General features: G+C 40.5%; 2 protein-coding genes and 1 long non-coding RNA gene across 3 annotated transcripts; 2 read left to right on the forward strand and 1 right to left on the reverse strand.

Annotated features, from left to right (window-relative positions):
* Window positions 1–4,041: 4,041 nt before the first annotated feature.
* Window positions 4,042–6,612, reverse strand: LOC308404903. The gene is made up of 3 exons (XR_013973235.1): window positions 6,195–6,612; window positions 5,728–5,820; window positions 4,042–5,091 (listed from the first exon to the last, which is right to left on the reverse strand). It is a non-coding gene; the product is annotated as an uncharacterized lncRNA (long non-coding RNA).
* A 6,502-nt stretch (window positions 6,613–13,114) lies between these two features.
* On the forward strand, window positions 13,115–21,650 carry lgi3 (leucine-rich repeat LGI family, member 3; the record flags this gene model as incomplete). The annotated part of the gene is made up of 9 exons (XM_080895173.1): window positions 13,115–13,423; window positions 14,209–14,280; window positions 14,893–14,964; window positions 18,576–18,647; window positions 18,789–18,860; window positions 19,164–19,333; window positions 19,443–19,607; window positions 19,703–19,793; window positions 20,921–21,650. Exons 1-9 carry the CDS (start codon window positions 13,221–13,223, stop codon window positions 21,648–21,650), a joined length of 1,647 nt encoding a protein of 548 aa, XP_080751299.1. The 5' UTR covers window positions 13,115–13,220.
* A 1,622-nt stretch (window positions 21,651–23,272) lies between these two features.
* On the forward strand, window positions 23,273–27,350 carry chmp7 (charged multivesicular body protein 7). The gene is made up of 10 exons (XM_080894252.1): window positions 23,273–23,860; window positions 23,951–24,122; window positions 24,441–24,626; window positions 24,723–24,856; window positions 25,003–25,051; window positions 25,167–25,286; window positions 25,370–25,468; window positions 26,232–26,289; window positions 26,388–26,603; window positions 26,683–27,350. The coding sequence occupies exons 1-10, from the start codon at window positions 23,598–23,600 to the stop codon at window positions 26,736–26,738; spliced, it is 1,353 nt and encodes a 450-aa protein (XP_080750378.1). The 5' UTR covers window positions 23,273–23,597; the 3' UTR covers window positions 26,739–27,350.
* Window positions 27,351–27,392: the final 42 nt, after the last annotated feature.

Genomic DNA, 27,392 nt, shown 5'->3' on the forward strand with positions numbered 1-27,392 from the left:
AGTTTTATTCAGATGCTTATTAACAGTTGAACTGAAATGCTGCCATTTATGATGGCTTTCAAGGATACCACCTCATCTTCCTGGTGACGAGGTAGTATCCTTGTGCCCACTTCAAGGATTCAAACACCTCATTGTTTTTCTGACAAATTTCATTCACTCCTGGAAACCTGTCCTTGTATCCATGTGCTGTGGCTGAGGTGATCCTGAAGAGCTGCATTTAAGAATATAAAGAACGTGCAAGGATTGTCATTATAACCTTCTAATGGTGCTGAGTAAGGAGCAGGGGTGCCATTAGGTGAAGGGCATTATCGCGTTCTAACAGATGGCACAGGAAGAGTTTTGGTAAATCATCCATACTCTGGTAAAGCAACAGTTAAACTCTTCAGCGGATGACTGTGATTTACGATCGCCATTAGAGCGTGTCCATATTTTGCTCTAATGACACACGGGAAGATGTTTACCGCTAGTGTCACATTCTCCAGTCATAACAGCTAACATCTAATTAAATGGCTTCTGAGATGAGTGAAGAAGGGGTTTGCTATATCCTGTGTTTGCCTTCGCGGACTGATTTGGGGGGGTCAATACAAACTGATTTGGGAATACCGGAATTTAAACCATCCGAGCACTGCCCAGCTGGAACTGGCATGTTAAAACTCCAGCAACACTGTTGCACAATTCTGGACAGCCTGATGAAATGCCTCCAGTTACACCAGCTGCTTATTTTGAAGACTTTTTGCTGCAAACATCCTGTCCTTCCAAAAACAGGTTAAGTACTCATTTACACTAACTGCCCTCCTCATTAGGTATACCTGCTCGGTCACTGATTAACACAAATGTTTAGCCAATCACATGACAGCAACTCGATGCATTTAGCCACGTAGGTCAAGACAACCTGGTAAAATTCAAACAAAGCATTTGAATGAGGAAGAAAGGTGATGTAAGCGACTCTTACATCACCTTAGCCAATTTTTCCTGCACAACCTCTCAATCTCTATGGTTTACAAAGGATGGTCCGAAAAAGAGAAAATATCCCAACTCTGGGAGAAAATGCTTTGATGAGGTCAGAGGAGAATAGCCAGACTGCTCCAAGGTGATAGGAAGGTAACAGTAGCTTAAATAACCACTACATACAGCCAAGGTATGAAGAAGAGCATCTCTGAATACACAACATGTGGGCTACAGCAGAAGAAGACCACACGGTGTCTGGTAAGAACGGGCAGCTACGGCTACATTTCACACAGGTTCACCAGAATTGTACTATAGAAGATTCAAAAAAATATTGGCTGCTAGAATAAATCTTGATTTCTACTGCAAGATGGGGATGTTAGGGTCAGAATTTACCCTAAATGATATGAAATCATGGATCCATCCTGCCACGTATCAGTGGTTTAGGCTGGTGGTTGTGGTGTAGTGGGGTGTTTTCTTGGTCAGTGCCAAGTATTAGCACTACCACCCATTAGCCATGTGTTAGTCGAGTTACTAAACTAAAACAAGATTTAACCCATTAGCCTTATAAGGTAAATCTAACTTTTTAAAACTGTGAACTTTAAATTTGATTCATTTTTAAAAACTGCAGACTCTGTCTGCTCAGAACCTCTTTGGAACATTACATTTCTTTTACTTAGCTGAATACTTCAGTTAACAGCATACAGACACAATAATGTGTGGGCCTTTGTGAACATAGCCATCACATCTTGAAACTGTATACATTCTCTGAAAGTCAGTAATATAAGCAAGATGACTTTTGCGCATATTCCCTTGGTGGCCTGTTAGATGAATTGCACCGCGCTCTTGTTTACCAGAGACGGTTTGATTTATTCCAGCTCGGGATTATCATCAGCAGGAGTGGGGGGGCGGGGGGGGAGTCTGATCATCGCCATTAATCTCCACCCTGTATGTCCCTTCAGCAGAGACAGATGACCTGCCCTTCACCTCTCCGCCACCTTTGCGGAAGAGGAGATGCCATGTCGATCAGATCATTTCTCAGCTTTGCAGGGTTGGGTAAGAGGGTCCTGGGACTCATGGCCCTGATGATGCATGTGTGTGTTTCTGCTTTCTTAAGCCTCTGGGAAACAAGGGACTGTGACACATCAGGTTCTTCTCAAATGAATTGATTATTTATGGGAGCTGTCAATGCACACGAAAAAAAAAAGACTGATAGAGGGGTTGAGCAGTACAGTACTGGAACTCATGAATATCATTCTGGCCAGCATCCATATGCAAGGTGAAGGAGACGTGTCTCTTGTCCTGACATTCCTCCTTATGCCAAGTACATAAAAAAAGGAGCTAAGACAGTTCAGGCACTAAGTGTGTGGGTAACCGCAGCAGACAGGCTTAGCTCCAGAGCACCACAGATTGATTTCAACATGGACATGGATTTTAAATTTTCTTGTTGTTTGCTCGCTGTGACAGATTCCCCACCCTTGGAAACAATAGTGAAGATGGTGTACAGCTGTTTTGGGTCTTTATGTGACCGCTGTGGTTTCGGGTGTTGTTTGCTTTTTTCTGCAGAATCAGAAATCTAATATTGATGTAAATATTTTGTCAACAGATTGTGAAAGCACGTAAGCCTTCTGCTGGCCTTCTCAAGTAGAAATGACAGTCAGAGTCCTCATCCGTGCACTTTGGTTGTTGATGTTCCAGTATCCACGGAGGATTGGGGCCTCTGTTTGTGAGAAGACTTGTCTTTATGACAGGTCCCCGGTGCCCCAGCCGCTCTCGGGGACAGACATGACAGACGGGGGTGAGCCCAGGGCACGCCCTGTCACTCACTGCGTGTTTCACTATTTTCTGTCTCTACATCATAAAAAACATTAGGAAAAAAAAGGTTCATGGGGAAGTATCTGTTTCCTATGTGGTAATTACAGTTATAATTATGTACTGCAAGGTATCATTAAAAAACTATTTCTCATCTGGTATAATAAACACAGGGAGAATGTCTAAAGGCTGTTTTTGTGTTTTGACTTTTCATTTAGTAACTAAGCATTCCTACTAGTACTAAAAAAGAAGGAAAACTGGGATAATATTCAGACAGGGCTTTTTAATAGCGTCAGTTATTATTTAAATACTGTTACACTTGAAATACTTAAATGTTGGCTAAATGGATGAATGGATTGATAGATGGACAGAGAAGGAAATGATAAAAATAATAATATAATAAGAAAAATAAGTTAGAACAAAAAAAAAATGCTGGAAAGTTTTCAAATGTCAATAAAATGGCTTAATGATTTGTACTATGTACAAATGGTACCATATACACAGAAAGACACAGCATAGAGATGTTTTATATGTAAATGAAGTGAGAATGATGATATGTATTTCATAGCTGGTATTTATCATATGTGGATATTTTACAGTCTGAACAGGTACACCCATTTAACTGCTTGTTAACACAGTCCTCTAATTCGCCATGTACAGCATTTCGGTGCATTTAGGCATGCAAACACATCAAGACAGCCTGCTGAAGCTCAAACAGAGCATCAGAATATTGAATGTGTATCCTAAAACTGTGAAACGTCCTTTCAAACCCAGATTAAGACTATTTGAAATACTAGCACCTTTGGGATGTGGTGGAAAGGAAGATTTGCATCATGGATGTGCAGCCAGCAAACCTGCAGCAACTGTGGGAAATCTCTGAGGAATGTTTCCAGCTCAATGTTGAATTTTTGCCACAAAGAATTAAGACAGCTCTGGAGGCAAAAGACAGTCCAACCCAGCACTAGCACTAAAGTGTCTGGTGATTGTAGGTCTGTTGCCTCCTGCTCTTTAAGTATCTAAATGTCCTGATAACTCTGGAGAAATACGCCTATAACAGCACTTTCCTGCAATTTCCAGTCTGACCTTTTGAACCAGCATTGTTTACATAAATGACCCAACATACACACTGCTGCATGTAAAATGACAGCAACACACTGTATTTAAACAAAAAATGTAAAACACTGACAGTATTCATTTAGGATCTGCTACAGTGTTTTTACTATATCTATATATTTCATCTATTTTTAACAGCTTCCTGATATTATTTTTAACTGCACACAGGCTGTAAAATAAAACCAGTCTCCTGTTAGCCCATTTTTCAAAGCAGTTATAAAGTGCTCCGTGTGTGGGCTACAGCACTTTATAATAATGCCGGTGATTTACAGTATCACTTTGATGTATGGATCGGGTACTTACTTAGTCCTTGGCGGTTGTTACTGGTACTTAAATGTAGGTGCAGAGGATCACAACAAGACTAATGGCAACAAGTGGATGAGCGCAGGGTTTTAAAGGTAAGGAGAGAGAATGTTGTACACTCAAAAAAATAACTCTTCAAATGAACATAAAAAAATCATGGAAAGAATTTCCACGTGATTAAATTGCTTTATTTTAGCACTATGCAATTCTGTTACTCCAACTTAATGCACTCATGTTGGACCAACTTAATTAAAGATTGATGAATCAACGTATTTACTGCATTTTGATCCAATATATTTCAATAGTGTTGATCCAACTTGAAGAGTTTTGTTCCAACTCAATTCAGTAGGTTTTCTCCAACTAATTTACTAAATTTGGTCCCAGCTTAAGTTAATTGAGTTGAACCAACTCATACAAATTAAGTTATTCCAACACAAGTCTTTAATGCTAATAGAAAGCAATTTAAGCACATGGAAATTCTTTCCATGATTATTTTAAGTTAATTTAAAGAGTAATTTTTTGGAGCATTTAACAAAGTCTAGAGTCTGGTTAACATAGATTTCACTATTACATCTAAAAATTTGTCATACACATCTTTTTGTTTTCTCCAATTTATTGAATTTATAGCAAATTTCACATAACGTATAGTTCGTGTGCATCTAATTCCATAAGAATCTTCTGCAGGACCTCAAAGGTGTACCTGAGTTCCAGAGGGTAGCTCAGGTTCAGTGAATAGACCAGACCAAGCAACATTGTCACTGCAAAAACTACATTGCCCAACTCACCCATCACTTCCACCCCCTCTAGAACAATGATAACATCCTGAGGGTCATCGCCAGGCTCCGCACCCTCTGATCGAAAGACACAGATGCTAAAGACTGTCTCTGCTATGGCAGTGGCGATGCTTTTATCAACTTCCTGTAACAATAAAACAAACAAAAAAAAAAGATAAGGATTTCTCACTAATATCCATTGCAAACCGTTTTAAAAGTACATATCTGTTTTACATTAATGTAAAATACCTAAAAGCTTTATTCATTCAAGCTTTATAATAATGTAAATGTAATCAAAAATGACTGCCCGATATTTTTCCTGACTCAAGAGAAGTTCATTCAATACCTCAACAATGTCCTGTCTTTCAAAATCTTGTGATAGGGGTGACTGTGGCACAGGAGATAGAGCAAGTTGTCTACTGGTTTAATCCCTGGCTTCTCTAATCTGATACTAAAACTATCAATGGGTAACATACTGAACCCCAAGTTGCTCCTGATACATCCATTGAAGTGTAAATGTTACATAAAAATCTTGTATGAATGTGTGTATGAATGAGGTTATTATAATGATATTATAATAAGGTTAGTATAAAACACTCAAGAATGGTGCGTGTAGTATCCAGTGAGAAACATAAAGCTCTTACTTTTCCTATTTTAAAAGGTCATTTTTTACAGCCACCGGTAATTTACAGGAAAACCCCATCCCCTGAAACTTTTTGTATGTAGTTCAAGCTTATCTTTGATCGTCTCCTTAGTTAAGGATACAGGCAAGTTAACATACCAGGTAATCCTTCACCAGCTTCTCAGGATCTTCATTCAGGTACACGCAAAGACCTTTGGCGATGTATTCTCTTCTGATTTCAACAGCATCAGTCTTTATACACAGAGGGGGAAAAAAACAAATATATACGGAAATCCATCTCAACGACCTAGCAGTGGGATTAAAGAACTTTTAGTTGAATTACCAGGAATTTGTGAGAAATACAGAGGCTATTGTTTTACAGTCTTAATCTTTTCAAATAGTATTTATGCATTTTAGACAAGTCTGTCATTTTAATATTGTTTTTTACTTTGTGTATTAATTTAATCAAGCCATACCCCCAATTCAAGAAAGTTTAGATGATGTGTACATAAAATCAGAATGCAATGTTTTCTTGGTCTCAAAACTACATGTCACTTACAAATGAATACATTTGTAAGTGACATAACATGGGAATGTGATCATTTTTAAGAAAAATATTAGCTCACCTTGAATTTGATGAACTGGCCTGCCAGCTCTCCAGACCTTTCACCACCTGATAAGATTAAACATTTATTATCTTTACAGGAGGGAACTGCAAGTCTGCAAGTTTATTAAGTAGAAAAATATTTAATTTCAAAAAAATTAAAAAACAGGAAAACATATCTGTTCATGTTTTGTCTTTCCTCCTCAGTGTACTAAAAACACATAAATTGTTAAATAAACCACTGTCCATCAGTTGCAACTTACAAACTTACAAATTTCAACAACCCACACGTAAAATGTAAATTTATCACAACAGTCTCTGTGGTAGAGCCAAACTAGCTTATGTGCAGAGGTTAAGTTATAAACAATATCTATATTTGGAGTAGCTAAGTCTTTCATATTAGGCTATCATGCTAGCATGACATTGTGCTATATTCTTCCAATAACGTGTTAGCTAGCTAGAATGGCATAAACGAACAGATATTTGTTGTTGTTTTTTAAAAACAAAAAAACAAATGTGAATAAATAGAACTGAAAAGAATCGACAAACTAATGATACCTTTGTGCAAAAAGTATTTTCATCAAGATGGATGAAGATAGATTCACTCTTACCTTTCCAAGATGACCACGAAGCAAACCATGTGCTTTCCTGCCTCTTGTTGTTTAGAATCTCACATCGCAAGTCTTTAAGGCAGCTAACCACTCTTGTTAGATTTTATCATGTCATATCAACAAGAATAAATTTAAGAGGTGCTAAGTTGGTAAATTTCATGTAGATCCTATATGATTTTATTACGTTCACCTTAGAAACATAAATTCATTGTGTTTAAATTACATGTTAGAGTCTTGTAAATGCAATAACCACCAAATTTCACTTTTTTGAGTGTAAGTACCAGGTATGCCTGCACTATGTGACAGAAAGCTGGGAAGCATTATTAGTAGTTTTTCAAGTGTAAGCGTTAAAGTCACTATGATTTGAGTGACTTTAGTCATAGTGTATACTTTACCAAATAAAGCCTGCATTAAAAAAAACTGAAAACAAACAAACAAAATGCAGTCTTTTGTATGTCTGTCATGATTTGTCCAAAGAATATTCATGGCGTCTTGAGGCACAGGTGTGGTCAGGTAAATGAGATGGGTGAGTGTGTTTGTTTGGTGTTAAGCTTGCAGAGGGGTGGAGAGGGGGTAGTGGCAGTGGTGCCTGCCTGACAAGGTGTGTGTGTGTGTGTTGGCGTCCATAGAAAAACTGACGCCTACAGGCATGGTCCCGCCTCTTTCCCACCAGATCGACTTTCTTCAGCACAGGAATGAGACACAGACACCTCCTCCAGGCTGAGACATATAATCTGGGCCTGTCAGGGCCTTTATCAAGCGAGATCAACTGGCGTGCCGGGTCTTCCTCCACAGTCCCCACAGGCGGCAGGATACCTGCACACGCATTCCTCCGACACATCCCTGTCCCAAGAGGCGTATCGCTTGTCTTTTATGGCAGCTCCGCTCGAAGGGCGGGGGTACGGGGTACAGTTGCTCCTCTGCATTGTGAGGAATGGAAACCAAGACAGTAGCACAGTCTTGAGTTTAAGAGGATTTTCCTGACGCTCAAGGTCTCAATATGACAGACTGATGATAAACTGAAAAATATGTAGCATTTTCTTGTCTGCAGCCGGTTTCCAGTGAGAAGACAATGACAACATGACGAGCTGATTGTAGGAGGTTAGCTCAGCAAGCCTTTTACGGGTCCACCTGGGAGAGCTTAGTTGTTTCAGCACCAAATACCCCCCCCCCCACACACACACACACACACACACACACACACACACACACACACACACTCACACTGTGAGTGACCAAATGAAAGAGGGTATGAATCAAAGCTGCGGCGTCCTCGTACAGAAGACTCTAATCATATCACTTGCCCCTGAGCCATATGTCTTTGTACTCTCTTTAATTGAATTGAGCCTAGGATGAGATGGGCTGACATACCTTCCAGCGACTGTGCCTCACTTAGAGATAGCAGGGCAAGGAATTAGAGCAATTTGGAATGGTTGTTTTCTTGGCACAGTTTGGGAGGAAACCTTGAAAGTATCCAGCCTGCTTGTGCTCTGTCCCTTGCTTTCCATTTCACTGGCTTAGTTGGAGTAGTAACACCTGACTGAGAGCTCTAGCTTTATTGTCTTATATAAAATGATTATCAGTTTTACTGGCATGTTTGCGACTCTGCGATTGGCCGTCGAAGACAGGTTCAAACGTGATATATTCGTGTGGCCTGTTGTGACAGACACTTACTAACTTATTGAATTTTTGGTCACGTGTGAATGCATCAATGGCTCCTGACTCACCAGGCCTGACGTCAGCTTGTCCTCAAATTCAGCCAACTCAGTTACTGGCATGAATCGGCCGACGGCCTCATGGAGACACCTGAAGATGAAGTTAATGATTTAATGCCTCAGAATCCCCTGTTTATTTGTGCCCTTGTCTATCTCTGTTAATCAACTCGTGTAAAGAATTCCAGAGGAAGTGCACACGCTGCGCCGTGTCTGCGTGTGCGCACGTTTGACTGAAGCCTTGACAGTTTTGTGAATCCGCTGCCTGGAGCGGCTCTGATTTTCCCTGAAAAGAACTGAGGTGAAGCAAATTTCACCTCTCCTCCTACTCAGTTTTTTTTCTCTTTGCCTTTTCCTGAACAGTCACCATGCCAAACCATGAAAACCAAACAGAAATTGAAACAGAGTGACAGAGAGGTCTTTTCAGGCTGCTTGGCACATAATCAGAATGGGATGTGGGTTTGAAACGGAGGAGAACGGGGACGCTGTTCAAGTTGTGACGTAAAGTTCCAGTTGTCCAAATAGGGTTGATTCCCGGTAAGGCAGGGCTTTGGGGAGAAGAGGTGAAAAGTCTGGATTTTAGAACACCTTCGTGCCAGACAGCAGAGGATATAATGGGATGGTGAGAGTTTGGCAGACGAGAACACTTGTAATGTTCAATGACTAATTTTTGCCAAACTCAGCAAGTGTTCCTCTTAATGTTGAGCTCTCAGAGTGAGTGGTAACTTGGCTGAACTTTCCTTGATTGCCCGAAGGGCTGATATGAAACAAAGCAGTTCAAAAGGCACAGCTGTTAATTCCATATAATTCCTGACTGAGAGATGTGCTAAGGGTGCACTGCCTGTAGAAGCACAGTCCTCGAAGTTTATCCTCGGGGCTGTTAATGCAGTTACAGAATAAGCCTTGGATTATTCATGTTCTACTCGTCTTATGAGAAAAAATATCAAATTATTTATTTCTGCTGGCTATAACTAACTAATTGAAACAAAACTATGAAGAATTAAAAGTGAAAATGATGCGACAGTGTGCAACTTTTTTCTGTTTAATAGTGTTTTATAGACAGTTTTTGCTCAGTGTTTGCTATATAGGCCACAAATGTTATGCACAGCTTCATTTGAACTGCTTTAATCACAGCCAGAAACAAGCAGACAGGGATATATTCCTCTGGAATAGGCAGAGACCAAAAGGAGGGCTAAAAATGGGTAGAGATGTGATATTAAACAAATGATGACACACACACAAAAGCTGTAGTATTATTTGCTTCTTGTTGAGATTCACAGTGCTGTGTAACACTCTTGACCCACCCCTCGTTTCTTTATATTTTGCTAGGGAAATAGGAAGTAGGTGCGGCAGTTTACTGAAACATGCAAACATACACGGATTTCCATGTATGTATACAGTATATATGTGAAAAAACAGAGTTTGCAAAGTTCTAATAAGCTTGAAAGTCAATATTAGGTATGACCACAGTTATTCTTCAACACAGCCACACTGCTTCAATAATACGTGTGTGTATTTTTCTATAGGTATGCTTTTCCTGCATTAGCAGTATGTTGGGATGATTAGCATGCTGAAGGATGAAACCACTGCCAATCTGACACTTATTGGTACTACATGGTTAATCAAAATCTGACTGCACAAACTATGACAGAGCCTCCACTGTGTTTTACATATGGCTGTAGACACTGCTGTACCTCTCCCCTGACCTCCTCTGTAAATACTGCTGACAATTTGAATGTTTTAAAAACACACTGCACTCCACCCTAAAATCCCGAGCCACGTTTCTGGCTAATATGTCCTCGTGAGTAATCTTGTTGATAAGAAAATAATATTTTAAAGCTGTCAGACTGTGTTATCTTTGGCATTTTTTTCATGGATTAAACTAAAGAATTTGGAATAAATAATTTAGTCTGCTAACAACAAAGATACAATTTAAATTAGCTTCTTTGCCAATCCCTTGATTTAGGTGCCTTTTTTAAATGCTTGATTGAGCCACAGGTCAGTGTTAAGTGGCTTGACAAACAAAAAAGATTCCTTTGAGAAAGGGTCAGATACAAGGACTGGACTGACAATGAGTGAAAAAGCAGCCAATATCCAAAGATCAACTTTGCAGTACACCTGGAGAACTATTGCTCAACATCACTTCTCAAAGCAAAATATAAAGAAATGAGGGGCGACATTTTTTTTTGCACAGTACTGTAGATTGTAAGCTCGGTGCCACTTTGATGCACTTCTAAAACTGAGTGATACTTTGTTCTAAGCCGAACTAAAAGCCTGCTGTGGGTACACTCACATCATGACTAAAGCTGACTGGAAGACTTCTCATCTATGTCTTGGCAAACAAAGCAATTCAGTGTTTAATTTTTTAAGGGTTCATTGTTTAAGACACTGAAATCATGCATGCTCTGATGTCATGATCGACTGAATTCACACAGCACATTTTTCCAAAACAGTATTTAAAACCGAGACCTATGATTTACTAAGTACACTTGTATGGGGAGAATTTTGTGGATTAAGCTCAGCGGCATTTCAGATTCCTCCGCATGGGCCATGTTAGGGTTTCCAGCTGCTGTTTCATGCTCCCTTCTTTATGCCATGCAATTATGCTGGTTCCCACCGGAGGTTTCGGATTGGGTGGAGCTCTGCAAGGACTTAACTGCTCCTGACTTGGCATAACTTGCATAAATCTACAAATACAGTTAGCACAAAAAAAATGAGACAAGTGCAAACACGCCACATGGAGTACAAAAGAAAATAAACAATAAAAATAGCTAATGTACAGGAAATGGCATTCCTAAACTGGATGAGGCACAAAAGAGACACCACCCAACTTTGTAACTGCTTCTCGAAAGCTGTTGCTGCAGCTTCACGAGTTTGAAGATTTTCAAAAACACTACACTCTTTAGAAGCTGCTCATAGATATGAATCAGACTGTCCCAAGGCAAAACAAATATATGCCCCATTCAGACATTTTTTGGTATTTTCTGCTTTTGGACATCAAGTAATGGGTTTGATTGTGTTTCACACAGTAAATCAGAAGAGAATATGGGACTGAAAAAACAAAAGCAAAATCACACTTTTGGTTACATGTGTCTGTTAAGAGTTACCCTCTACTTAAAAAAAAAAGTACAAAGAGCTGCTGCTTTGAATCAGATGATTAAAACCACATGCTGTGCGTCTGGGTTGGGAACAATGTGCTGAGACCTGGACAGACAGCACGTCGCAGGGTCTCTGCACTTGTGACAACAGAGTCGTTGTGCAGGAAAGCTGGTAATGCCTGGCACTGAGGTTGCAGCCCCTGCCACCAGCTACTTGGCCACAGTGCAGCTGACAGCCCTAAACATGCTGTACATTTTATTGACAACAGCACCACCTGGTGTCTGGAGGCAGTACTGAGTTTGACAGGGATTGCGTCTAATTCACGCTGGCAATCTGATGTTTATCAGATATTAGATGATTATCTTCATAATCCTGTTGCTACTTCTTTTGATAAACAAAATGAAAATATTCTAGAGAAAAAAATATTTGTTTTTGTAGAAAGGCACAAAGAGAGACTCTTACAGCTCCAATTGTGCATTTTATTGCATTTAGCAGCATGTGTTTTACAACATTTAAGCAATCAAGATTTCAATTTATTATTTAATTGAAAACGCTTTTTTGAACATCTAAAGCTCACCTAAAAAATTAGGTGATGGAACTTACTTTTAGGGTAATTGCTGTGTAGACAGTGGTTTTAGTTGTGTCAACACAAATAAATAGTACACTTTTCTTATATTTGTAATTGCACATTTGTTTATTCTGATCCCCATTACCTGCATTATGTATTTGAATATATTAAAGCAACGTGTATCACCATATAAACAATCTGTAGCAATAACACACAAAAAACAAGGGTTTGTTTTTCAGCCATTGTTGTTACTGATTACACTTTTTCCTGTTTACTTACACATTTGACTGCCGAGATTGAGAAACTCATTTCAGATTATTTCATAACATAATAATACACTTCTGTATATTGGGTAGCATTCATATTCTCCTTCTCACTTTTTTCTTCCTTCTTTTTGAGTCATGTTTATTTTAATACCTTCAAAATAAGAGAAATCTCAGCACTGGCTGCTGTTTAGAAGCAGACAGAATAAAAACACCCTCCCACACATACAACCACTGACACATGAAGTCATGCACGCACATATTGCCTGTGTCTTTGATGCCTCCTTGTCTGCTCTCCTGACTGCAGAAGCTTGACAGGATTCTGCACCTGATGAGACGTCTTCTACAAGACCCTCTCATCTTTATCCCGTCTCTCCCTGCTGCTGCCGCTGTTTTAGAGGTTTTCTGCATGCGTAATAGTAAATAATTCACTGTCAGCGGCACTGCAAACAGGTCCTGGTGGAGAGAAAGCAGCCTCGCTCATCATTCCTGCAGTGTGCATCCTGGCAGCAGCTCCTGACAGGGACACAGAAAAAGACTGCACAGATCCAGGGAGGCTGCAGAGCACCCACGCCCACCGAGGATACACAGGCTTACCCTTATTCGCCCTCCTTTCTACCTTCCTTTCCTCTCTCACCCACATCCCATCTTATCTCTCTCTCTCTCTTTCTCTGTCTTTTGTGCGCTTGTGTTGTAGGCAGGCTGACCACCGCCTCTCAAACACGCCACTTGCTACTGATCTAAAACTTTAAGAAGAAGCTCACTCAGACAGCTCCCCTTTCCTCCCGACCAACGATGCTGGAAATCGGACCAAGATGGGTGAGGCTAGCCTGCTTGTCGGTTCTGTGTCTGTTTCTCTGCCTGCCGGGGCAGTCAGACAGCAGGAGAGCCCCAAAGATACCCCGCTGCCCTGCAACCTGTTCCTGCACCAAAGACAGTGCCTTCTGTGTGGATACCAAGGCTATCCCCAAGAGTTTCCCCCCTGGAATCATCTCTCTGTGAGTTCTCTGTTTATATGTTTCCCTCTCGCTCAGCAGAAGCATCTTTATCTTAACCTGTGTGAAATCTCGGCAGTCTGCAGGCTGGCACCGACGGCTACATCACTGATGTCACCCTGCGTTATGTAATGATGCATGAAAAACCCCTCGCTTGCCTTTTAGTTACTTTAAAGTGAACAAAGGTGCGTCTCCTGCTGATGTTTTCACAATGCAGCTTGCCTCTGCATTGGCAGTATTATGTAACAGTGACAATAATGTCCCTTTACGGCGAAGGCATGGTAAACTTAGTTGAGGGAGCATGGCAGTAAAAATCCTATCAAGCTCCAGGGAGGAATACTAACAATAGCTCCCCTCTCTCACTGCAGGAGACCTGCTTCTCCTCTGAGAGATTTAATCTTGAAGAGGGCACAGAGAGCTGCTCGGTAAATGGAGCACAAATAATGAGGAGTGAAAGCTTGACTGGGGCAAGGTTATGTTTCACCGAAAAGGTTACAAGGCGCTGATGATGTTAACCCCCATCACTGGTGTTTGACTGTTGGGTCAAGGGAATTGAAGAGCACGGGCTGGTGGTGGTGCCCTCATTTAGTAAGAGAAAAAAGTAAAGTTCTGTTGGCCTATCGAATGATGCAGCCACGACTGCAATTCAAGCTGCAAGCACATGACAGGCAAAGATGACAGGCTTATAAAATGACAAAGAAATATTAAAAATCTGGTGTTTTCAACCCTTAGACACAAACATGGCGTGTGACACATCTGATGACATCTGCTGTTGTTTGTCTACACAGGACAATGGTGAACGCAGCCTTCACTACGATCCCTGAGGGAGCCTTCTCACACCTTCACTTGCTGCAGTTCCTGTGAGTTGCCTGACCACGCTACACCCTTAAAACTGCACAACATTGCAAACTTTTGACTCACAAGCTCTCAAGCAACCAGTGTACAGCTATTACCCCCTTTATAAAACGCACACACGCTGTCACGGCGCTTTGTCACACAGGTACGCTTTCATACAGCACGCGGGCATCTTTTGTTTAGCAGGGACAATGAAAGGACTTGAGCCACTGTACTAGAAATGAATGGTTATTGAAAACAGTGGTGACAGCGCAAGTAATAAGGGTTAAGTGGCTCTGTATCAGTGTCATTGCCAATGACTGACTCCCTTCACTTGTGCTCTTCTAAACAAAAGGGCCTTTATGTCCTCAGATGCAATCATAAGTAAGGCGCTCGTGTGCACATCTGCATTTGTGCGTCTCCTTATAGTCCTAATGTGTTATTGTTCAAAACATTTGCCTTGCATTGAGATTTACACACTGAAATTGTGACAAATCGTTTTAGGATAGCAGGACATTGGCTTTTTTTGGTTGTTTTTTTTTAACACTTTAAATGGCAACCAGCTGCTTTGTGTCTTCTGTTGTTGGACATGTAGAACTCTAACAGTAAGGTGATTTAACTTTTCCTTCTTTGCGCAGACTCTTGAATTCCAACACCTTCACTACTATAGCTGATGATGCTTTTGCTGGTCTGGCTCACCTGCAGTACCTGTGAGTGTCTCACTTTCCTCATTTGCAAATTACTTTTATTTTATTAATTTAGTCTTTAAAGCAATAAAATTCATTGTAGTATCATATTTCAGTTTACTGTCTTATATGCACTGATAACAAAAATGGTATCTTTGGTTTTTGTTTTAAAACAAGAGTTTGTATAGTACAGAGCAAAAATCTCCAGTCACCCCTCATTTCTGTATATTTTGCGTCCAGATTTTCTTTTGATTTCCCAAAGTTGTCTTGATCAATAGTTCTCCAGGCTTTCTGAAAGTCTTTTGAAAGTTTCTTTGTTTTTTTTGGACATTGGCTGCTTTTTCTCTCATTTTCAGTTCAGTCCTTGTACCTGAAATATTTTGTTTTCTTTGTTTAGTGTTTTATTACCAAACTCACTAAACAATTTTGCTGACCTATATGTAGTTACTCACAGATATAATTTTAATATTAATCTTAATAAAGCTATTGATGCTTCTGGACAAGATTTTATTTTCACCCTGGATAGCTTCAATCTTTGTTAGATCTGTTTGAAAATGTGTTCATCTTCCTGCCCACATTAAGGGCTATATGCTCGATTTAGTCTGCCGTTCTGGGGTCACACCTTTTCATTTTAATGCTGTGGAGTTTCCCATCTCAGATCAAAGCTTACCCTCTGTGACAATATTTTGCCTCTAAAAAATCTCAACAGAAACATGACACTTCCCCCTCAAAAGCATTAATCTCACCACACTCACCAGTTTAATTATTTCCTCACCCTTTATTTCTGCTGCTGCTTTGGTAAATGACTATGATTACAGTTTAACCTGTGCATTCAACTCGCTGGATCTATTTAAAACCCGCACTGTCAGAGTCTTCTTCATGATCAACCTCTGAGCTCTGCCAGCCTAAACCTGTGGGATGACTCAAAAGGCTGTCTAAGAAAATTGAATTGCCTGTGCATGTAGATTGGCTCAATACTTACAGATACTGCCTAATCAACAAATTACTCAGCTTGGATGAGACAAATGGAATAACCTTATATTCAATAACCTCAAACAGCTCTTGTTAAAATCACTGGTGACCTCTTTTTTGGATTAGATCCCATGCTTCTCATCATCCTCATCCTCCTTGACATTCAGTCCCAATTTTGATATAATTCTCCATCCTCTGTTAGAATGACTGCCAGCATTGGAATCCAGGACACAGGACTACAATGGTTCACATCCTACTTTTCTAACAGGAAACAGTTTGTTCAAGGCTCTCTATCAGCCTCATTCACACATGGTGTCCCTCAGAGATGCTGGGACTCATAATTTGTAATACTTTCAGAATTTATTCAGAATTTATTTATAATTTATTATTTCTAATTTTGGAATACAGTTTTATTTCTATGCTGATGAAACACAACTTTATGTTTCCAAAAACCCAACACATACGTTCCCCCTTTTATCCCCACCACCTGCCTATAAGCCATCACCACTTGGATGGCAATCAATCAGGTCAAACTAAATGGCAATAAAAGTGAAGTTATCCTTATTGGCTCAAAGTAATCTCTTTCAAAAATCTACCCTTTTGTTGTCTCTATAGATAGTTGTTGGGTCCACACTTGTACAAGTGTCAAAAGTCTTGGATTCATCTTGGACAATACTCTCTCGTTTGCTGCCCACCTCAGTGATTATTTACTGTCAGCCTTCTTCCACCTGTGTGACATTTCCAGACTACGCCTTTTTCTTTGGATTATTTTTAATGCCATTCTCGTCGGTCTACTTAAAAAACTCATTCATCAGCTCCAAATGGTACACAACTCTGCAGAACAGATCATCACTAAGTCTAAATTTAATGGATTGCCATTGAACTAAGCGAAAAAAAATATTTTGCTCATTACTTTCAAAGCTCACAGTCAGTTGGTATCCCAAAATCTCTCAGACCTCCTTTTTCTCACAAACCTTTCTATATTCTACTTTCCTGACTGGTCCCTGTGTCAGTCATAACACTGTGTGTTTCCAGTCATAGCAGACAGTTCAGAAAAGAATTAATTTCAAAATATGACACTTCCAATGCAGTGAAAACATACCTGGACAGGTAAAAGATACTGCAACAGTATCGGTCATGGATTGGCCACCACTGAACCTCAACCTTATTGAATCAGCATGGGATCATGGTGACAGAGATCAGAACAAAAGGCAGCAAACATCCAAAGAAGAACTTTGAATGTCTTTCAAGAAGCCTGGAGAACTATTATCATACCAAATATTGATTTTTCATTGTATAAATATATATTGTGTTTTCCTTATATACTCCATTTCCATATTTCTTTTATGTTTGCCCATTTCAATAAATCGCTGCCCCTCCCATTTCTTGGTAAAACATAAAGAAATGAGGAGTTTTGCACAGCGCTGTATTTTTTAAATAGAAATAACATATTTTCCAAACTAATAAACTGAATCTTACTGTGCTACTGTTACATTATGTTTAAAAATAATTATTTCATTGGAGCTGTCAGGGATTCATTAAACTATGTCTATAAAGTAAGTCTTTTATATGGAGGACCACAACGGCAAAACTAACAAATAAATAAATAATTTTAAAAACCCAACATAAAATGTAGGAGACATTAGCAGGTTTGTTTCAGTTTGTGTCTATATTTCTTTATATTTGTATTCATTTCCATATTTATTTTCACACTTTGATTAAAGAATTCATTTTTCTCTTTAGATAGCAAAGCAAAAGTGTAAAAATAAAACACAGAAATACGTTTTATTAACAGTTTTGGGGAAATAAAAAGGCAATGTGAAAATAGTACTTAAGTAGCTACGTAAACAAATTACTTTTAGATAATAATTTGATGGATAAAAGTCAATGGAAAAAAATATATAGCTAAATAAATACAGAAGCAGTTTCAATGTTATACAATAATTAACTAATTCAATCCCAAATATATTCATTTAGTCAGTAACGGTCCTCCATAGAGGGCATCTTATTTCTCAGTGAAGTGCATAACAGTAATCTGCACAGAATTCCGCAGTATTGCAAAGAATGCCAAAAGTAAACCAGAAAATAAATTTGCCCGCGACAGCAAGTGTTTTGCTTCTGCAGTGTGATCAAGCTGAATATGCCATCTGTGAATCGATGAGCTTTAGAGAGTCGTTAGCTGATGCTCTGGGGTGTGCAGCTTTCCATGATGGCTATGCCTCAGGCTGCTGGCCTGCATCAGTGCCAGTACCATCGCTACCCGCTGTGAATTCTAATAAAGTAATAATATCATATCCAGCCAGAGAGTCTGCATATGATGTACAGCATGTCCTCGGATATCAATAGACAAAGACAGAACAGGATCAAATGATGCTGAACACAGAGCTCTCTGTAAGACTGTGGGTTTTAATCAGATAAAGCTAAGACGGAAATATATTTTTTAACATTTAGTGTTTCAATTCCTTGCAGTTAATACAAGGACCATTCAATAAGAATACATCCAATACAAAAAATACAACACAAAAGAAAAAGTCAGCCCTTGAAAAAAATTGACTAATCCCTGAAAACCCTGCTGCTGCTACAGCCTCCGTCCAATGACGAATGGCTGAATTTCAGAGTTTAACATCACTGTGTGACATATGAATAATTTGTTCCCTCCTCAGGTTCATTGAGAACAACGACATCCAGGCTCTCTCGAAGCATACCTTCAGAGGACTCAAATCTCTGACTCATCTGTGAGTACTTTTCTGGTAACGCTTTCCAATAAAGAACCTGTTACTAAGCAACACGACCGAGCTAATAATCTATGCATTTATGCAACTAACGCAGCCAACTGCTTACTACAAATCACGACACGATGACAACTGTTTTTTCAGCTCTCTCTCAAACAACAACCTGCAGCAGCTGCCCAGAGATCTCTTCAAACATCTAGACATCCTCACAGATCTGTAAGTGCGCCCACACTGAAATCCGCCTCAACATCTCGAGTGCTTTGACCCTACAGTCTGTCACTATGAACAGTGGTTTGCTCAGATTCCCCCAAGGCCTCAGTGGAGCGCCACACTCCAGCCAAATGGTCCACAGAGCTGTCTGACTGGAGCATGAGCTTTGTTTCTATTTCGGTTCTTGTTTGAAACACACGTGTTTTTAAAAAATGAACTGTTTGATTTGCACTCTTTGCTGAAAGATTTAAGTTTGAGCTTTCAAGACTGAACTTCACATGTTTTCCCTGATCCCCACCTGCTACTTAGAGACCTGCGTGGGAACTCTTTCCGCTGTGACTGTAAAATCAAGTGGCTTGTAGACTGGATGGAGAAGACCAACACTTCTGTTCCCGCCATCTACTGCGCCAGCCCCTTTGAATTCCAAGGACGCAGAATCCGCGACCTTACACCACGAGACTTCAACTGCATCAGTGCAGGTTTAACCTTAATCTTTTATTAGACTACTAAGACTGAACTCCTGACTGACTACTTAGACTTCTCTTATGTCTCTGGCCATGACGCTGCCTCTGGTTTCTCCTCCTACAGATTTTGCAGTGTACGAAACCTTCCCTTTCCACTCTGTGTCAGTTGAGTCCTATGAGTTCAATGGAGATCAGTTTGTGGCCTTTGCTCAGCCTGATTCGGGGTTCTGCACCCTGTATATATGGGATCACGTGGAAATGGTTTTCAGGAGGTTTCACAACATTACCTGTAAGTTGCTGAGGATGAAGGCATATGAGTGTGTACAGCGCTGTGTTAAGGAACGGGTCCTGATGTTTTTTGACTTCCGTGTGTCTCTCTTGAAGCTCGTTCCGCCGTGTACTGCAAACCCGTGGTGATTAACAACACACTTTACATGGTCGTGGCTCAACTTTTCGGTGGATCTCACATATACAAGTAAGATTTGTTAGTTATTTCTCACATACCACTGGTGACCTGTAAAATGTCTCCAGTATATTAAATATGAGCAGCTAAGTACATAGTGCTTTATTTCCCTTTATTTTTGAGAGAGTAACTCCACTCTAATATCTGCTGGGTAAATTTGAAGCTTGAGTAAATACAGGGAAACAGGGAGAATCAGTGGAGCTTTAAATAGTGCAGGAACGCCACAGATCCACACACACAGGTCAATATTGTCTTTAGAACTTTATGCCAGGTTTTTCTGACACTTGGTTAAGAGTGTGAATGGGGTCTGTTTTAGCCCAAACAATGATTCTTTCTTAACCCTAACCAATAGTTTTGTTGCCTAAACTTATCCAAGTACTTTTGGTTCTTAAACTGTGTCTGAAAACTGAAACACAGATCTTTTGAAAAAAAAATCAACACTAAATTTAGGTTTACTGTGGAATTCAAACCCGCATTTGCCATTTATCCACTATTATGTCATTCTAATGTGGGCACGTTTGTCTCTTTATGTACTACCTCTCCTGTCTTTGCAAAGCCTTTCTGGCAGAAAGCCTTCACACAAGTGAAAAAGATTTCTGAGAGGTAGGTACAAGGATGAAGCTTGACCAAGTTCAGAGTGCAAATGGAGTAGCTCAGGCTCCATTCATTAGACTCTGCAGTCCGCAACACTTGCCAAGAGGAGCAAACAGCTGACCCACCTCTCAATAGCCACACTGCACCCTAGCTAAGGCTGCGGTTAGTGGCTTGTGGCAAGAAGCAGTCGTGTTAGCAGTAAGCTGTCAGTTACAGTGAGCGTTCAGCAGTACAAGCTGCAGTTTGTTTGAAAAATAAATACTGCTTGGCAGGTGTATTTTTACCTTTATAATGTAAAACAGACTCGTCAGATCTGTGATCTGCTGCCAGATGAAGCAACCAGTCACACAAGGTTTTATCGAAATATTTTCACCTCATAGCCTAAAATTACTGATGCTTTGCAGCTTTTCTGCAAGGCTAAGCTGACCTGCTGCTCTTACCTTTATCAAAGATGTGATAAAAGAGTCAGTGAACCACTCATCTAACTTTTTGAGCTAATTGTTTAAAGTTTTGGGAATGCACTGACAGCATTTCTGCTAACACAGGTGGGAAGAGGACCCGCAGCGCTTTGTAAAGATCCAAGACATTGACACCAGTCGAGTAAGGAAGCCCAACTTTGTGGAGACCTTCCAGCTGGACGGCGAATGGTACTTTGTGGTAGCAGACAGCTCCAAGGCGGGCTCCACTAGCATTTATCGGTGGTACAGCAACGGTTTCTACTCCCACCAGTCCCTCCATCCCTGGCATCGAGACACCCACGTCGAGTTCCTTGACGTTGGGGGAAAGCCTCATCTCATCCTCTCCAGCGCCTCTCAACCACCGGTGGTTTACCAGTGGAACCGAAGCCAAAAACAGTTTGCTTTCCACTCGCAGATCACAGAGCTGGCCGATGTACAGATGGTTAAGCACTTCTGGGTGAGGAAAGTTCTTTACCTCTGTCTAACACGCTTCATCGGTGACTCCAAGATCCTCCGCTGGGAAGGGCAGCGTTTTGTGGAAATCCAGACTCTCCCCTCCAGGGGCTCAATGGCAGTGTACCCTTTCATCGTGGGCCTTCGCCAGTACCTCATTCTTGGAAGCGATTTCTCCTTCTCCAGGGTATACCTGTGGGATGACCTCACTCAGCGCTTTCAGCCCTTCCAAGAGCTCAACATGAGAGCCCCAAGGGGGTTCAATTTGGTGTCCGTGGACAACAAGGATATCCTGCTTGCCGCCAGCTTCAAAGGCAACACCCTAGCCTACCAGCACCTGGTGGTGGATCTCAGTGCCAAGTAGACACGTTCGAGCAACAAGAGGTGTTCCTGGATATGTGTCAAACGTGCCAAACGAGTAAAAGACTGTTTTTGCCATGGAAATAAAAGTCTGCTGTTTCCTCTGATGTTTTAAGCGAGGCAATTAATTAAAAGAGTATTTAAACTATTTTTATGCACTATCCCTTGATATCTGAAAGAATAACATGTTCTTTGACTTAATAACACAAGTGTCATGTCATTGCTGCATCACTGCTCCAGGTAATGTTGTTTTTGGATTACGTTGTATATCATACTAATGTGACAATGAGATACATGTGCATGTACTGGATCATTCACTGGTAATTGTACAATTGACAGTAAATCTTCATCAGTTTTCTAACTTCCAACATCTTGGCTAGCTGATCTGAGTAGCTACTTGCATGACATTGTATATCTCTATAAAACAATGCAATAACATAAATCCTTGACTATCTTTATCTTTACAAATGAGATATTCATGGATCTGTTTTGGATCTGCATTTCTAACAAAGTGTCAGAGCAGATCTGAGGACGCATGAGAAACAAACTAAACACAGAAACTACGTAGACCTACTTGAGCATTGGGCAGTTCGGTTTTCTTATGATGTTTATAAGATGAGTTTACACAGACATTCACTGATTTTATTATGCTGCAGATTTCCCTGCTTTTCATGGCTGAGTTGGAGGTCATGTACAAAACTTTGGGATTTGTGGGAGCAATACCATACCGTCTCTCTTTCTTCTTCTTTTGGCTGCTCCCGTCACAAAAGCAGCTCATCTGCCTCCATTTCATCCCATCCCTAGGATTCCCCTCTGTCACACCAACCCTCTGTTTTTTTCCTCTTTCACTACCTCTGTGAATCTTCTCTGCGGTCTGAACCTTTCCTCCTGGCCGGCAGCTCCATCTTCAACATCTTTGTCCAGTATACCCACTATCTCTACTCTGCACATGTCCCAACCAGCGTCGCCTTTCTAACTCTGTCTCCACGTATTCATTTCTAATTCTGACAGCTTGCGCTCCTGTCTTTCTGTCATTTCTTGTCTCCAAACTAACTGCCTCTCACACCTCCACCCGCTCCACCCTGCCTTCACTCTCTTCTTTACCTCTCTTGTGCATTGTCTGTTGCTTTGGATGGTAGATCCCAGGTATTTAAACTCCTTTCACGTTTCCCAACTATCCGACACTCTCTATGGAACTATAACAAAATCACTGAATTATAAGACAAGGTCAAGATCCTGTCGCAGTCTATGCTTTGAACAGTCACAAACTGTATTAATTCTTGCTGTGTACATCTGCACATGACTGGGATGGCTGTATAATTAAATCCTATAATTAATTAAATATGGGCTCCAAATAGTCTTGTGTCTTGTATTTTATGTGGTTATGCGTTGGGACACACCTTCATTTACACTGTGAAATCTGGTCCATGATGGGTAATGTCCATAGACTCCATTAAGAGACGTTGCGTACCTCTCGTATGCTCATAAGCGGCGCAACCGTAGCATTCATGAGCAAGTTGAAGGGGCGCTTGCTTTGTTGTTCGGGGTGTCCCTGTGGGTCACCCCGACGTTTTTACGCAGTGGAACGACTGTTGCCGCCTCTCCGTACGGCTGAGAATTATGAACTCATGTTACCACACATTGTTGTTGTTGGAATGTGAAACGATAGCTCGCGTTAGCGAGATATTTTATTAATGGTTAAGCAGCTCAGTTTGCTGTGGCAGGTGTCATGTGAATGGTAGGATTAACCCAGCAGGTGACATCTGGACTTACATGTTATTAAACGTTAAGCGGTGATATTCTGGCTCTTTTTAAAGGGCTCCTGGTGGATGTTGCTAGCTAACCAAACGCTGCTTCGGTTTTAAGCTAGCTGCTTCAGCTGTCCGATTGGCAAAAACAGCAAGCTAGCCGATAAACAGGTTTACTGAAACTTTAGCTTTGTGTGTTACAAATGTCGAACTCCGCTGAAATTACGCTCCCCCTCGAATGGGACGACGATGAGCGGATGAATTTTATGTTCTCCGACTTCAAGGAGAACCGAGACGTCAACACTACGGACTGGGACAGTAAGATGGACTTCTGGACGGCTCTGATCGTGAAGAGCTGCAAGGACCGCCGCACCGTCTGTGTCAATCTGCAGGAACTGAACAAAATCTTCAAGAGAAAAGAAAAGTCACCGCTTGGCTTGGCTACTGTCATCCAGTCCATGGCCACGTAAGTGAATCTCTGCCCCCCCCCTCACTAAGCCTGCCAGTCTGGGTCAGTCTACTTAGATTGTCTGTATTTTTCTTTTTCGGCGGACAGATGCGGGAAGATCCAGAGGGAGTCGGAGTTTGCTGCTAATGTGGACTGTGGCTGGTTGTCCTGGGGTGTGGGTCTGCTGCTAGTGAAGCCTCTAAAGTGGACCTTCTCGGCTCTTTTGGGTAGCAGCCGGGTGCATTTGGAGGAGTCTTTTGTCATCATTGAACTAGTAAAGGTTTGTTGTTCTCATTAAAGTTCACATATTCATAGCAGCTGACATCCATACATTCAAGCCACTGAGATCTTTACATTTTTAGTTATACTGTCAATAACTTCTCTAAGTTATTACTGTGCGCATTTCTTATCTTGATCTCCCATAATGCACTTTAAGTTTCATATTGCAGTAGATGTCAAGCCCTGATGCTGCATATTAGTGAGCTAAATTAAATGCATCTTGCATATTTTGAATTGCAGCTAGGATGAGGGATTTCTCTTTCCATTTCTCCAGTATTTTGCAGCCATTAAAATACAAAATTCTCTTTTTGTTCCCCAGGAGAAAGCAGCAGAATTACTCAGGGTCTATCGCAGCAGTGAATTTTCAAGCTGCTCCATTGTGTCATTTCAAGATCTCTGCACCCTCTCCTCTAACATCTGTGCTGATGAGGGCACCCTATGCATGGCGCTCCTGCAGCTGCAGAGGGACAAGCAAGTCATGGTTTCGTTGCACGAAGGCGAGAAGGTAAGTCTGCCCACCATTAACAATCTGCACATTTAACATTTTCAGCGACATCTTTATGTAAGGAATCTCTCTGTCCTTGTGTGTTTTCTCTTACAGATTGTTAAGTTTTGTCTACCTGGACAGGACCGCGTGTCTGCGGTTAGTGACGTGGACATAGGCATCTATCAGCTGCAGCGCAGTGAGAAACTGCTTGGAGAGCGAGTTGAGAAATTGGGCCTCGAGGCTGACAAGTAACTCACATTTTATAATAAACGATTGATTTGGTTTGTGTGCTACTCGTGTCATCAGATTTCTTTAAATTTTATTTTATTTTTTAGGAACAGTGATTCAGAAAGACAGATTGTTGCTGAAATTGCTTTACGTGATCTAATTGCAGGTGCAAAGAGGAAGCAAGGATTCTGCTGCGGGAAGGGAAGAAATCACAGGTTATTACTAATGTTGACTGTTTAAAAAACCAAAAAAAAAGTCATTTAAGCACTTGCAACCAAATATGCGATGGCAGTCACAGCACCTATTTATGTTTGCTGTCAATCCAAAAAGGCACTGAGGTGTTTGAGAGGTCGCAAGAGGGTAGAAAAGAGAGCAGACAACTTATTTGCCAAGCTGGAGTCCATCAGGGAAATCCTGGATCGAATAGCCCAGTCACAGAGTGATAAGATGGTAAGGGCAACACTAACAGGAGCTGCCACAGCCTTATTGTACAGCTGTTTATAACCAAGCTGGTTGTTGTCTCATGTCTTTAGGTTATGCAAGCATATCAGGCTGGAGTGGCTGCCCTGAGGCTCTCTCTCAAAGACGTGACTGTGGAGCGCGCTGAGAGCCTTGTGGATCAAATCCAGGAGGTACACAACTTCTTTTTATGTTCAACTTAATTGCATGTTTTATTATTTTTAAGTAGGACTCATTATGATGTGTTCAGAATTTGCAAACTGATGATGACACACAGCTCTCCCCTACATAAGCTGCCTTTTATAGGTTAAAAGTAGTGGTATCAGTGCTGATATTAGATATACTTAGGGATGGGAATTGATAAGAATTTAGCAACTCTGATAACATTATCATTTCTCATTGGCTCCACTTTGACAGTCACCACCATCTCTAAAGCAGCATAACAAAGCACCTAAAAAGGGAACTGCTTCAAAAAAACCTCCAACAAAGCACAATTCCTGCTAAATATGAAAACAACAAGTAAATGTGTTTTCACTGTACAAAAAACATCACTGAGTACAAACAGGCCATGGCGGAGGAGATGATAGCAACTAGGGATGTGCAACTCTGAAAAATTACTGATGTGATCACATGGTGCAAAAACAGAATACAAAATACAACAACCCAGGTAGAAAATACTTTTCAGTGTTATTATATGACAGCATGGTTAAGTTACTTTAATTATTGTTGGACTAAAGTCTTAAGTGGTTATTTTATACTTTTTCTTAAAATGTACATGTGGACTGACCTCATAACTTGAAACTTTAGTCATAATTAATATGAGAATGCATCACTCTAACAATATATGAATGACAAAAACATAAGGAGAAGGCATAATAGATCCACTTTAGTTAACTCCAGCATTTAACCATCTTCATGTATCCTCTCTGTAAACAGTTATGTGACACTCAAGATGAGGTGAACCAGACTATATCCAGCGGTGTGACTGCTGCAGGTAAGTCATTCTGTTTGAGCTGTATCTACAAGATGCTTTATATCTGATTTTAATAGAGCTCTAAGTTAATCATGTCTTTTTGTGTTTTTGTTCTGTAGATGAAGACATGGATGAGCTGGAGGAAGAACTGAAATCTTTGTTGAATGATTCAAAGCCAGATTCCGTCTCCGGTTTACCCACAGTCCCAGCAACCAATCTGCAGCCCTCTGCTGAGTCCATCCTCAGTTCTCTGCCCGACATACCTCAACGCCCCTTGAATATTAGCACCGAGCAGCTGGAGGAAGAATTAAATCAGTTGACTCTTACAGATTCAGGTTTGCACTTTGAGTTTTGTTCTCTATCCAGCTTTGTTGTAAGTCTTTTGAAATAACACACAGTCATTTCTCTGTCCAGGCTTTCAAAAGAAGAAATTGACATCGCCAGCCAAGATATTAGATCCTGCACAGTGACGGAGCAGGCAAGACGTGGCAAGCCTGAAGGTCTTCATCGCATATCAAGACAAAGTGAAGCTCTTAGAAATTAAAGCGAGTTCGTACAAGTTAAAATAATACTCAGTAGTGATTTGAGGGATTGTGAAGCCAATACCACGTTGACAACAAAGCACTTTCTGTCATTTGTCGTTGAAAAAAAAAAATTTCCTTATTGTGGGGGCATGCCAAAAAGGACTTTAAAAATATATATATTTCCCCCTCTGTGCACTTTTTAACTTGAGCGCTTTCAAATGCTCTCAAGTCAGGAGTGAACGTTTTAACCCCTTGAAACTGGTTCTTTGGTATGTCACCACTAGGACATAATTTTATGCTATTTTTGAGAAGAGTAAGAAAACAAACTGTATTTGTTGTTTATTGTGTGTTTATTATTGTGTGTAAATGTCCATCAATAGCAGTCCTGTAAAGTGCATTAAGTGGCCTTTTGGATTGTAAATATGAACCTAAAAGGAAAGAGAATGTTATGCCAAATGATTTATAAAAACTGCATTTAGTCTCAATACAGAGTACCTGTAAAGACTGAGAAAAGCCTACCTTAAGTGAGTTTAACCAAATATGCCATATCAAAAATAAAATTTATTTTAATCACTCATCTGTGGTGCTCGTGCGTCAGTC

Source organism: Rhamphochromis sp. 'chilingali', assembly GCF_963969265.1.
Source record: "Rhamphochromis sp. 'chilingali' genome assembly, chromosome: 10".
Lineage (NCBI taxonomy): Eukaryota > Metazoa > Chordata > Actinopteri > Cichliformes > Cichlidae > Rhamphochromis > Rhamphochromis sp. 'chilingali'.